The sequence below is a fragment of the Echinops telfairi genome, unplaced genomic scaffold (assembly GCF_000313985.2).
Source record: "Echinops telfairi isolate 266 unplaced genomic scaffold, ASM31398v2 ScPeMD7_3533;HRSCAF=4204_0, whole genome shotgun sequence".
In the NCBI taxonomy this organism is placed as follows: domain Eukaryota; kingdom Metazoa; phylum Chordata; class Mammalia; order Afrosoricida; family Tenrecidae; genus Echinops; species Echinops telfairi.
In genome coordinates, this window is record NW_022107431.1 from 86,031,925 (window position 1) to 86,044,470 (window position 12,546).

The window sequence follows — 12,546 nt, forward strand, 5'->3', positions numbered from 1 at the left end:
GACTAAGGAAGACTGAAGAAGCATCCATGCGTTTGAAGTGGGATCAAGAAGAATATCGAGAGTGCCATGGACTGCCAGAAGAACACGCACATTTGTCTGCAAGTCCATCTAGAATGCGCCTCAGAAGCAGTGATCGTGGGACTTCATGTACTCTGGACATCTAATCAGGAGAGATGGGTTTCTGGAAAAGGGCATCGTGTGGTAAACCGTGGGGTCAGTGAAAAAGAGGGAGATTTTGACACAGTGGCGACAACAGTGGGTGCCAGCATAGCAACGTGGTTGTGAGGATGACGCAGGATGGGGCAGCGTTTTGTTCTTTGTACACGGTTGCTATGATTTGGGCCCGGCTTGATGGCACCTGGCAACACCATAACAACAACCCCTTTTCCCTAGTGCAGTAGCAGTTCTCCACAGAGTTATCTTTTGCTGGTTGCTTACAGTAAAAAGGATGAAATGAAACACTTACTTTAGCAGCTCTTTCTTCTGCAGTGTGTCAGGCCTTGTGGTAGGCAATTGGACACAATGTACAGGGAAACACCCTCACCTCTCCCTTCTGGAGGCTGGTGTTCTGTAGGAGTGTATGTATATAGATATGACACCTGCTGCTTTCCACCTACTCTTTTGTTCCTTTGCAGCTGCCTGGTACATGTTAGCCAATGATACATGTTAAGGATCCACATCATAACCACTGTCATTTGGGCCTTTTTTTTGGGCCCTGAAGTCCTCTGTGGCCTTCAAATTAGCTTGCTCTCCTAAGTAATTTGTTCCCCAACGTATTTTGTAGAGTGTCTGCCCATAACTGGCACTCAGTATGAGTTTATTTAATGAGTAAATAAAGACATCAATTTTCCTCCACGTTTCTCATGGAGTCTCCTGGAGTTCTTTGTAGAATGCACCTGCACATCTGTATGGGAAACTGGGCACTACAGGGAAGCTTCACTGTGGACGTTACATAGTAAGGGGCATTACAGGGAATGTCACTGTGGCCTCTCAGGCTCTGTGTGTGCTGGCTCCTGCCCTGCTGTCCTTACTCGTTTCCTGCACCTCAGCCTCCACACACGGCGGTGACTGTGCCACACTAGGCGCTCTGCCTGTGCTGCTTTGCACTAAACGCCCTTTTCTTCCTGTGCCCATGAGAAATCTCCGTCCTCACTGTGTTTGCCGGTGGCCTCTTCTCAAGCCCCTGGGCCAGCAGCGTTTTCTTTGTGACTGCCTTCCGTACTAGCCTGTGAGATTCCTAATGAACACATCTTCTTAGCTTTGAATCACCAGGGCGTCACCTAGTCTCTGGATCATAGCCAGAGTTTAATAAATGTTGAAAATTAATGTGCACACAGTAAGCACCTGCACTTTTGTGGGTATTCACACAGTTTCTGCATCCACTTGAGTCTTTCACACCTTAGTGCTGCCTCCTGAATTTGAATAGGATACAATCTGAGGAGTATGTGTATTTAGCCTGTTTCCCTTTGTTTTCAAACCGCTGGGAGTTCCCGTTAGGCTCCACCTTGCCTTGCCTGTGTAGACAGATGAGTGTACTTTAAAGTTCCCACCAGCGCTCCCAAGTCCTCATCGCTCTTTCCTTGTTTCCCAAGGTTTGCCTTGAGGTATTTCAAGGACACGTCCCCAGTTTTTCAGAGGCTCTTCCTGGAGAGTTCTGATGCTAACCCAGTCCGCTATGGGCGCCGGCGGATGAAGCTCCGGGACCTGATGGAAGCGGCCTACAAGTTTCTGCAGCAGGCGCCGTCCGTGTTCCGGGAGCGCTGGGACTGGAGTGTGTGTGTCCCTCTCCTCAGAAGCCACGACACCCTGGTCCGCTGGTGGGTAGAGTAGCTTTGGGGTCTTTCCTGTGCTGCTAGAGTTGGCACGAGGGGGAGGAAACCCATCTGTGGTTTTGTTCCTGTACCTTTGGGTCCTTTCCCTGTCCCTTATGTGCAGATCAGTCAGAGGAGACGAGACTGTATGAAGTGCGAGGCTGTCATTCGTTCAGGGTTAATTCCAGCCGGAGTTTGGCCTTCATTTCCTGTTCAGTTAGTTCATCCTGCCAGATTTATATTTTCTGCCCATAATTGTTTGTGGTAGTAATTCTTTATGGTTTAATTTTCTAGTGTCCAGTTGGCTAGTAAATTTTATTTGTTCTTCGGAGTCAACTGCCGGTCAATGGAATTTCCATGCCTTTTGTTTTGTTTTGTCGTCCTCTTAGGTACACTGCCAATTGTCTTGCTTTGGTCACCTGTATGAATGAAGAGCACAAGTTATCGTTCCTTAAGAAGACCTTCAGTAGTGAGGAATTGATCCATTTCAGGTTGAAGTAAGCAGGCTCGCCCTTTCCTGGAGAACTAGGTGTGACTTTGCTGCCCGTGAACGTGACTGATGAGCTCCTGGCTTTCCCCAGGTTACTAGAAGAGGCCCAGCTGCAGGACTTGGAGAAGGCCTTGCTTTTGGCCAACCCTGAAGCGTCTCTTTGGCGTAAGGAGAAGGAGCTGCAGTACTTACCAGGACACCTTGTTTCTGCTGACCTCTCCTCCAGGGTGACCACTGTCTGTGGCGTGCTGCTTCCTGGGCAGCAGCTGGCCCTTGAAGAACAGGTGTGTTGGCATCAGAAAGGTGTTTGATGCTCTCTTGGCCTCTCCTAAACCCTGTGTGCAATATGCACTAGCGATAAGCCACGTGGAGCTTGCTTAATTGCTACGCTATGTTTGGAAGTGCTGGGTGTGGGGGGTGGTTAAGCGAAAATCATCCATTGCCCTCTTTCCTGATAGCCTGTTGTCCCTCTTTAATATGACATGAGAAACAGGCACGGTGCCTGTGTGAATTCTTTAATCCCGCAAAGCTCGTCTGTGTATCTTCTCGTGTGTCTGCTGTGACTGCTTTGTAAAGCTGGGCAGCACATGCTGTGATCCCGTGTTTATATGAACCTGCCTGGGGAACCTTGGGCAAAACTAGGGCTGGGTCCAGGGATGTTCGCTTCTTATAACCACCATCCTGTCATAGAGTAGCTCTGGGCCATTGGAATGTTAACAGGGAATGGATTTGCCTGAGATGGCCTGGTACTGTGCAGCGGGGGGAGGCGGGGGTGGGGAGGGGTGGGGGTAGGGGGTGGGGGCGGCGCGGCGCAGTGGAGCCGTGGCCCCCCGCCCATGTGCTGAACTGTGAGAGCCCTGAGCGGAACTCCAAGGACGTTCAGCTCCGACTCTCCCACTTTGGCCTCTCATCTCTTCAGAAGACTGATTGTATGTGAAAAGTTAGTAGTCTACTTAGAGGAAAGTCTCAACGTCTCTAAATAACCCAGCACTCTTCATATGCCTACAAATGTCTTATAAAATATTCTCTCTGTGCACATATTTTTCTGATTGTCTCAAATGGATTGTGTGCATTTTTGTACCTTAGGTGTGAATCCTAGAATATGGGGAGGTGAAGGAAAATTTAAAAGATAAACAAATATCCAACTTTGACTCATACAGTTTTGGGGAGATGTTCTCTTAAATTTATTAATAAATTCTGCCCTCTTAAACAATAGAAATGAAATGTGGAAAAAACCTGATGCTTATTTTGGAATTTTGGGTAACATTCTTGCTCTGTAATAGATGCGTGTCTTCATTTTGCTGGTACAATTTTATTGACAGATTTGGTACAATTGCTGGTATAATTATCGACAGATTGAAAGCAGGTCCTTGGGAGCATTGTGTCCTTTTAAAAAAAAAAAAAAGTCGTGTCCTTTGAGGGAGAGACTCTGTTTGACTTGCTGTTTGTCCATTACTTGCTTCCTCAGGCGAATAAGAATTCTTCTCGTGAACAGGAGCTGGCCCTCAGGTCTTACGTGCTGGTTGAGTCCGTCTGCAGAAATCTCCAGACCTTGGCCATGGCAGTGGCTTCTCAGAATGCCGTGTTGTTGGAAGGGCCAATAGGATGTGGCAAAACTTCTTTAGTTGAACATTTAGCTGCAATGACAGGTAGAAGGAAGCCCCCTCATCTTCTCAAAGTCCAGCTTGGAGATCAAACCGACAGTAAGGTAATTAGGAAATGACAGCCTTTAGTGGGTGTATTAGTCTGGGTACTTTGGAGAACCAAATCCACAGCAACTCACGTATAAGAGAGAGTTTTATGCAAAGAAAATGTGCATCACGAAAACATCCCAACCCAATGCTGCCCAAGCCCACAAGTCCAACATTAACCCAACACCAGTCCACAAAGTCCTTCACCTCACAAAACAGAGGCAATAATGCCGACTGCAGGAGGAAAGCTGAGTCCGTGAACGTGTAAGCGTCTCAGCACTGGCAGGGGTCTCCACACGGCTGCTCCAGCACCCAGGGCTGCATCGGGATAGATCCATGCGGCTTCTCCTTGGGGATGTCTTGTAGGAAATCCATCTTGCAAGCTGAAGCAGGGAACTGCTAAGGCAGCTGCACCCGATGCAACCATCACAAAACAAGAGACCCGAGAACTCGAAAGGCGAGGCTTCACCACCCATTTATCCCTCCGCCTTTCAACCAGCACCACATGTGATTATCGGCCAGGCTGGCACAATTAACTAACTCAGTGGGTTTTGTTTCCACTTGGAGTCGGCAGGGCTAAGTTGTGTAAACTTCAAGTGCACGTTTACAGAACTAATCAAAGGATGGTGCATGGGCTCTCAGGTGTGTGGTCTGCTCACTTCCTTTCCGCTCATTTTGCAGATGCTGTTGGGGATGTATCGCTGCACAGATGTCCCAGGAGAGTTTGTGTGGCAGCCTGGCACTCTGACTCAGGCCGCCACCAAGGGCCATTGGATCCTTCTGGAGGACATTGACTATGCCCCCTTAGATGTGGTATGTTGTCCTGCTTATTACTGCTCCCGATCTCTTTGTTTACAAAGGATTAGTAAAGTAGTGAATTAGTGTTAGTGGCTCACCTTCACACCCTCCCCCACTCGCTTCTCCCTCTTGTGGACTGCTGTCTCCCGTTCACCAAGTTGGCATCTCTCGGCCCTCCAGCCTGCGGCTTCATCTTCTTCCCTTGCCCTGCCCTCTTGGTCCCTCCTTTCCATGTGAAAGTCTTTGTCTTGTCTTTTTTCTTTATGACAGTGGTCTCATACAATATTTGTCCTTTTGTGTTTGACTCATTCACTCAGCATATTCTTCTCCAGGTCCATCCATGCCAGGCATGCTTTGTAGCGCATTTTAAAAGTAGTAGTTATGGGGATAGTTTAAACCAAATTTGTTAGATTAGAGAGGTTGTAGGGAGTTCATTCATGATTACATTTGTAATCTGCTTTTATGGCTTGGGTTATTTGACTAGCCTCTTGCTTGGTAGAGAATGTCTCCTGTGCCCTGTACTTTTTGACCTTCTGGACTTAAAGAACTGGTCATTTTGACAGTCTACCCGAGTAAGCTTGGTAGGAAACAGCTGTGTTATAGACACACTGAGAAGGTTGGGATCCTGGCTCCCATCTGCAGCAGCCAGAGAGTAGTGCACTTGGAGCAAAAGCGGAGAGAAGAGGAATACGGGTATGCTCTGTGTTGCATTCATGGAGCCCTCGTGGTGTAGTTAGGTTGCTGACTACAAGATCAGCAGTTCAAAACTACCCGCTGCTCTGACTGAGAAGGGCAGGGCTTCTTATTCCTGTAAAAAGTTATAGTCTCAGAAACTCCCAGGGGCGGTTTCTGCCCTGTGCTAAATGGTTGCTAAGAGTTGGCATCACCTAGATGGTAGAGAGTTTATGTGGCTTGTCTTATTTTCAGTATAAGAGTAATAGACCAGTTATTTATTTGGGCCCCTATTAGTCTATGTGTGTAAACTTCAACCATGGAGCCAAGCCACGTTTCCTCTGTGTTCTGTAAATACTGACAGAAGACATAGTGCAGAATACAAATTCTTTCTTCGGGCAGATTTTGCTGTGCATGTTCTGTTTGATTTTAAGGGTGAAGCTTCAAGTGTGGCCTGTTCTTTCTCGTATATGAAAACGGGAATGCATATGTGGAGGGAGGTGTGCAGTGGAAAGCACATGGCTTTAAAGAGCATATGCAGTAGCTGATGCTTTGAGAATGTGTTGAAGTAAAGATGTCCTGGGGATGTTGTTCCACCTTTGGCCTCACAGCTCACCATGTCCCAGGGTCGCGTGCTTGAAGAGTGCTAGAAACTCGGTTTTCATCATACATCCCGAGTTTAGGCTTAAAAATCAACCTGAGGGTAAATCTATAGAGACAGTAATTGGATTAAGACTTTATTGGGGTGCAGCAGGGAAGGTTGGGGGTGGGTGGGAAATGGGCAGCTAATAATAAGGAGTACAAGAAAGAAGAAAATGTTCCAAAACTGATGGTGGTAGTGATTATTCACCACTTAAAAAAAAAATCATTTTATTGGGGGCTCGTACAGTGCTCATCACAATCCATACATCCCTCCATTGTGTGAAGCACATTTGTTGCCATCATCATTCTCAAACCATTTGTTTTCTCCTTGAGCCTTGGTATCAGCTCCTCTTTTTTCCTCCCTCCCTCCTTCCCTCCCTCACGAACCCTTGATAACTTATAAATTATTATTATTTTATCATGTCTTGCACTGTCTGACGTCTCCCTTCACCACTTTTCTGTTGTCCTTCCCCCAGGGAGGAGGTCACATGTAGATTCTTGTAATCACAACAGCAGCAACAACAAACAACCAAACTGAATAGAAACCATAAAGCCTGTTGGTAATTAGTCATTGCTTTTAAAATTCCCTTTGTTAGTGCCCTCCTCTGTGAGCAGTTTTCAAATATTTGGTACCTGATAAACCATTAAGGGATCTTGTTCCTGTCCCGTAGCTAAGTGCCCTTCGGTGAGGACCAAACTCAGATTCAAGACCGAATCCGCATTTTCCGGCCCCTCCCTTTTGGGTATTTTGCGCTCCATTCTCTTTCTGTCAGCACATCCGTCCCTACGAGGATGCCGTTGGACGGCTCACATTTACACTTCATGATCAGTGTGAAGTTGCCTTCTCAAGAACATGCCCAGATCTCACGACGGTTCCCCTGCCTGCTGTCTCCTGCCAGACTGGGCTGTAAAACCTTCGTCATGTCGGCTGCCTGCCTGGTCCAGGCTGGCAAGACCACGGGCCATGCTGGGTGAGGGAGTACGCTACACAGTGAGAGGGCTCTGCTGTTGTGCTGTGCTGTGGCTCCCCCGACATTCTCACATGCCTGGTGTGAGCAGTTCATGCCACGACAGCGGCCGTTTCCTCTAAGCCAGGCTCATCACGTCGTGACAGCTGTTTGGGCTTTTGGCAGTCTGTCTGCATAGCTTCACCAGAGCATTGTGTCACTCAGGTTTCCATCCTGATTCCCCTCCTGGAGAATGGAGAGCTCTTGATTCCTGGCCGAGGTGACTGTCTGAAAGTGGCACCGGGATTTCAGTTCTTTGCAACCAGGAGGTAGGTCTTACTAACCCCAAAGTTCTCACTCTGGGTAAGTCTGCAATTTACAACGCTGAGTCCAGAAGTCCTGGAATAGAATTCTCTGGAGCCTTTCCAAGCAGGATTAGTTGGAACTATTGGTGACACCTACTCATGCATGTTTATTTTATATTTTTACTTTTTACCCCGTCCTTATTTTTAATCGAAGATAATTTGGGGGACAAAATGATACTCATTTTTCTTTCTCACTAAAAATAAGGAACGAATGAAAACGTTTAACTTTGTATTTAATTAGAAGTTAGAGTGTATTGTCAGATAATCTTGGCTGTGAGTTCGGCTGTGAAATTTAGTGCATGTGTGTACCCTGCTTGTCTGATTATAACGAAGCTGGTAACACCTGAGTAGTTCTGGTGGCTCAGTGGTTCAGAGCACGCATGCTGACTGACAGCTTGGTGGTTTGAATGCGTTAGCCATCCTGTGAGAGAAAAGATCTGCTATGGGCAGGTGGGGGGGACAGCGATGGGGATGTGGAGGGTGACAGTTCTACTTTGTCACTTAACGTCATCGTTTTCTTTTTTTTAAAATCAATGTTGTGGCATACAATAACAGCCAGCTTCAAATGGTGATTGTAAAGATTACGAGAATTCACTTGTGCCCTAAACATTTCACATCATAGGTGCTCAGTTATTAATTAGTCGTGTTAATAGTGTTGGTATGTAGGTTTTCAGATGTTCAAAAATTAAGTTGGATGTGGTAAGTAAGCACCAACAAAGAAATAACCATTGAACTGACTCAGTAAATATTCCTTTGTACATTTTATAAACCGAGAAGACAGTGGTTTATTTTCTACTATTAGTCTGCCCAGGTACAGGGTCTCAAAGATTTAAAAATGCCCAAGAGGGAAACTAACATTAGATTCTGGTTAATGATTCTATTAGTGTTTCCAGTAGCTAAGGGAGCAGCCACTCCTAGATGCAGTGTAAGCTCACCTGCCAGTGCCAAGGAATGCCTTGTTAGAGCCCTATTAATTTTAACAGACTCTGGCCTTATTCACAGAGACAGTAACATTCTTTCCGATGTGATGCAAACATTTCCCAGATAAATGAATGGCATCGTGGGAAAATGTCAGACAGATTTTAGTTCCCTTTTCAACTCTCATTTGTCATTAAAGCTGAGTGAGCAAGAGCCATCAATATTCTCTTGTGTTAGAAAACAAAGATGATGCCTTCTTCTCAGGACAGGGTATGGATTAATTAAATGGCATACGTGTGAACATCTCACTTGGTCAGAGTAAGGTGAATTATACATTTCCTTCTCTTCTGCAAATATTACGATAATGGTAGGTACCATACCTTCTGTTAACAGGGAGTGAACGTAGGTCTAATGCTATGAGCCTTGGATCATGTTTCCTATTCTCTGAAGCTATTTATACCTAAAGAAGAGGAGCTTGTCATTGAGACCAAAATACCTACCTAATAGAATTATCTGCAGTGATTTGAAAGGAATTTGACTAAAGCTCTCACTCCTTCTTAGGAAAGGGTCGAACTTGGGTCAGCTGTCAGCTTCTCATTTGCCATCTGGCCTAATTGCCTAATGTAGTATTTGGCAGAAGGGGTTGTATGTGTTATTAGGTATGTATAATATATAGCAAGTGATCTCAGGAAACATAATTCAAGGTTAAAACAGAATTTTGTATGACTTTTTATTTTGTGACGTAGACTCTTAAGCTGTGGAGGAAATTGGTATCGACCATTAAACAGTCATGCTACTTTGCTAGACAAATATTGGACCAAAATTCACCTGGACAACATGGATAAGACAGAACTGAATGAGGTATGTGGTTATTAGAAAGAAATGATCAATGCTTATTTTTACTATGAAAAGCTCCAAATTACATGAAAGTAGAGTGAATGACTAAAATATTCATCATTTTGAACAATTGATTTGTTAACATTTTACCATGTTTGTATTCTCCATTTTCTTTGCTTATATATTTTATTTATTTTAATTTAATTTAATTAATTTATTTTTTAATCATTTTATTAGGGGCTCATACAACTCTTAACACAATCCATACACACATCAATTGTGTAAAGCGCATTTGTATATTCATTGCCCTCATCATTCTCAAAACATTTCCTCTCCGCTTCTATATTTTAAAGCATGCTCAAAACATAAAAACAAAACAAAAAAGTCTTACAACTGGACCAGTAAGTAACATCATAAATGGAGAAAATAGTGTTTTCAAGGATATAATTTTCCTGGATCCACAATCAATGCCTATGAAAGCAGCATTTATGAGATTAAATGACATATTGCTTTGGGCAAATCATGTTGCAAAAGATCTATAAAGTATCCATAAGCAGAGGCGTCACCTTAAAGTCTAAGGTCCGTGGGACAATGAATTAGGAAGACTGAGAAAAATCGACGTGTTTGAATTACGGTGTTGATGGAGAATAATGAATATGCTGTGCATGGACTGTCAGAAAAGCGACACGTTTTAGAAGAAGTACAGCCAGATTGTTCCTTGGAAGCTAGGATAAGACTCACATTCGTGGGAGTAACCAGTCACGCTTGGTGGAGAGGGTCAGCAGAAAAGAGGAAAGCAGGCAAGCAGATTGCTTGACAGTAGATGCAGCACCGGGCTCACACGTAGCAATGATTGAGCACATGTTTCATTCTGCTATACGTGAGTCTCTGAGTTGGAGTGGAGTTAACAGCACCTGATAACAAACCTGGGTTGGGAAAAGTAGATTTCTGTAAACGCATACCCAAACGTGATTGACACAGGGCCTGCGACCGTGGGCTTAACCATCACAACCATTGTGAGGACGTCGTCACAGGACTGGACAGGGTTTTAGGCTGTTGTGCCATGGGGCGAGATAGACTGACAGCACTTAACAGCATTTATTATATTGAAATACATGTTAAAAAGAATTACTTTAAGCTCAGTAAAAAAAAAAATACTAAGAAGTAATTTTTATAAGATTGATCATTTAATTTACCTGTAAATATATGGATACTGCCTATACAATATAATGTGTGGACATTATGTATATGAAATTAGGATTGCAATATACTTCTTTTCGAGTATATTCAGATTTATTTGTTAGTAATATCACGTGGATGGAATATTTCTCCTCTTTGTTAGCTGATTTGATAAGTCAATATCATAAGCCTTGGAGTCAGCGATATGAATTCTAGTATTATGCCATACAGTAGATTGTCAGTGACTATTGGACTGAGTAAGAATAGATCTTTCAGCTTTTAAAATTGTATTGTCTGCTTTCTAAAGACCAGTTGGTTTTTTATTGTTAGTAATTACAACTGTCTGCATTTATTGTGGTCTGCTTTTAATAACCTGAGGAACCTGGTAGTGGTTACAAGTTGGACTTCTACCTACAATATCAGCAGTTCAAAACGCTCCACAGAAGAAAAGGGCGCTTTCTACTCCCGTAAACCGTTCCAGTCCCGGAAACAATCAGGGCAGTTCAACCCTGTTAGAGGGTTGTTAAGAATTGGGATCGACTTGCTGGCAGTGAGCTTGGTTTTTTGTTTTAGTTTTAATAACCTATTTTTCTCTTCACTTCCTATTTACTTTTGGCTGGGAAATTACATTGTATACCTTAGTTTATTGGGTTACAAAATTAGGATTTTCCAGTAAGTCATATCTCTGGACTTGGATGCTTGAGGTTTGTTGCTCAGCGGCTGTTTTCCCATTTGGCTTCTCTGTCTTAAGCCGTGTTCTCTGAGCTTGCCAGATAATTAAGTGCTGGGCATGAAAAAAGTCCTGATATTTGGATTTGAAGCAGAAGCTCTTACACTTGGTAAAGATGACAAATTTCATAGAGAAGTCCATATTTTGGTTGGTATTTGTCAGCAACTAAAAGGTTGGGAGGTTCAAAGCCATCCAGAGGTGCCGTGGGAGACAGACCTGGAAATGTTTCCACAAAGGTCACGTCCTTGGAAACCGTATGGAGCGCCTGTACCGCGCAGTTCACCTGTGGTCGCGGAGCCAGAATAGCTATGACAACCGACAGCAACAGAGTTCAAGTGGAGTTTTTAAGTTATTTCTTGGTTTCTCCTGCTGTTAGGTTGTTCAGAACAGATGCCCCAGTCTTTTGTCAGCAGCTGATCACCTGCTTGATATTTATATCCAACTTACTGGTGAGAAACATAGCCCTCGGAGCGGAAGTGCTGCTGAAGGTGAACGGGCACCTGAGGAGGTTTCAGAAGCCGGAAGAGAAAACAAAAGACCGAGCCTAGAAGGGAGAGAACTTTCTCTAAGGTACTGGGTTAAGTGTTTTCTTGTGTGGTGATGTTCATAAAATGGATTCCTCCAGAAGTTCTTAGCAGCTGAAGCAAAATGTTTGTGAGAGGGTAGAGTTTGTGTTTCGACTTCTTGGCACTGTAATGGTGTCAGAGGAAAAGGAGTTTGATTTCTTTGGTGGTATACACACATGTACACACATGCATATGGCTACTCCTCGGGTAGTGATGATCTCATCTGACATTTTGCGTTTGTGACAATAGTAAACATCTATCTGAACCTTGTGCACATGGATGATGTTTGTATGAGAGGCCTCAGAAAATTTCTGGGGAAATGGAACTGAAGGATAATGAAATTTCCCCACAAACTCTTTGAAGCCTCCTCATATGTCTAGAAGTTAAAAATGCCGGTGTGAGTGAGAGTAGCACCGGCTATATGGCTAGTGCCGGTCCACTTGGACGGGCTGTAATTCTCAGTGGTTTGGCGGTTATGTAATGGTATGGTCATTTCTCATTTTGTGATCTGATGCTGTCACTTTCCATTTGTGCGCACTGCTGATTTTGCACACCAAGACCCAGTCTTGGAGCCTCACCTTGACAGTGAGTTAGGAGTGGGTGTTGTAAGTTCTGTGCGACAGAGCCTCTGTGGTTGACCGGCTATTGAGAAGTAAGAATTAAAAGTGAGGGGCACCGTCATCTGCCCTGAGTCTCGGTTGCGGCCCCAGCCTTTAGATCGGTAGCGTAGTGACTGGTAATGACTGACGTGCAGGTGTGGGGTCTGCGACCACTCAGCCTCTCTCCCAGGAGAGACTTTACAGGTGGCTGGTATCCCTCCGACTTCAGTGGAGCACATTAAATAGATAACACCGCCTCGGCCCCCACTATCGTTAGCCTGTGGTCTTTGAATTCTCTCCA

The 12,546-nt window shown here is 44.5% G+C and overlaps 1 protein-coding gene across 1 annotated transcript in view; it reads left to right on the forward strand.

Annotated features, from left to right (window-relative positions):
- MDN1 (midasin AAA ATPase 1) overlaps window positions 1-12,546 on the forward strand; it is a 152,231-nt gene that overhangs the window by 15,140 nt on the left and 124,545 nt on the right. The window contains exons 3-10 of the mRNA XM_045294316.1: window positions 1,593-1,817; window positions 2,201-2,308; window positions 2,393-2,585; window positions 3,770-4,009; window positions 4,674-4,805; window positions 7,277-7,380; window positions 9,081-9,195; window positions 11,457-11,657. Of these exons, the coding sequence (XP_045150251.1) occupies window positions 1,593-1,817; window positions 2,201-2,308; window positions 2,393-2,585; window positions 3,770-4,009; window positions 4,674-4,805; window positions 7,277-7,380; window positions 9,081-9,195; window positions 11,457-11,657 (1,318 nt within the window). The remainder of the gene's footprint in view (window positions 1-1,592; window positions 1,818-2,200; window positions 2,309-2,392; window positions 2,586-3,769; window positions 4,010-4,673; window positions 4,806-7,276; window positions 7,381-9,080; window positions 9,196-11,456; window positions 11,658-12,546) is intronic.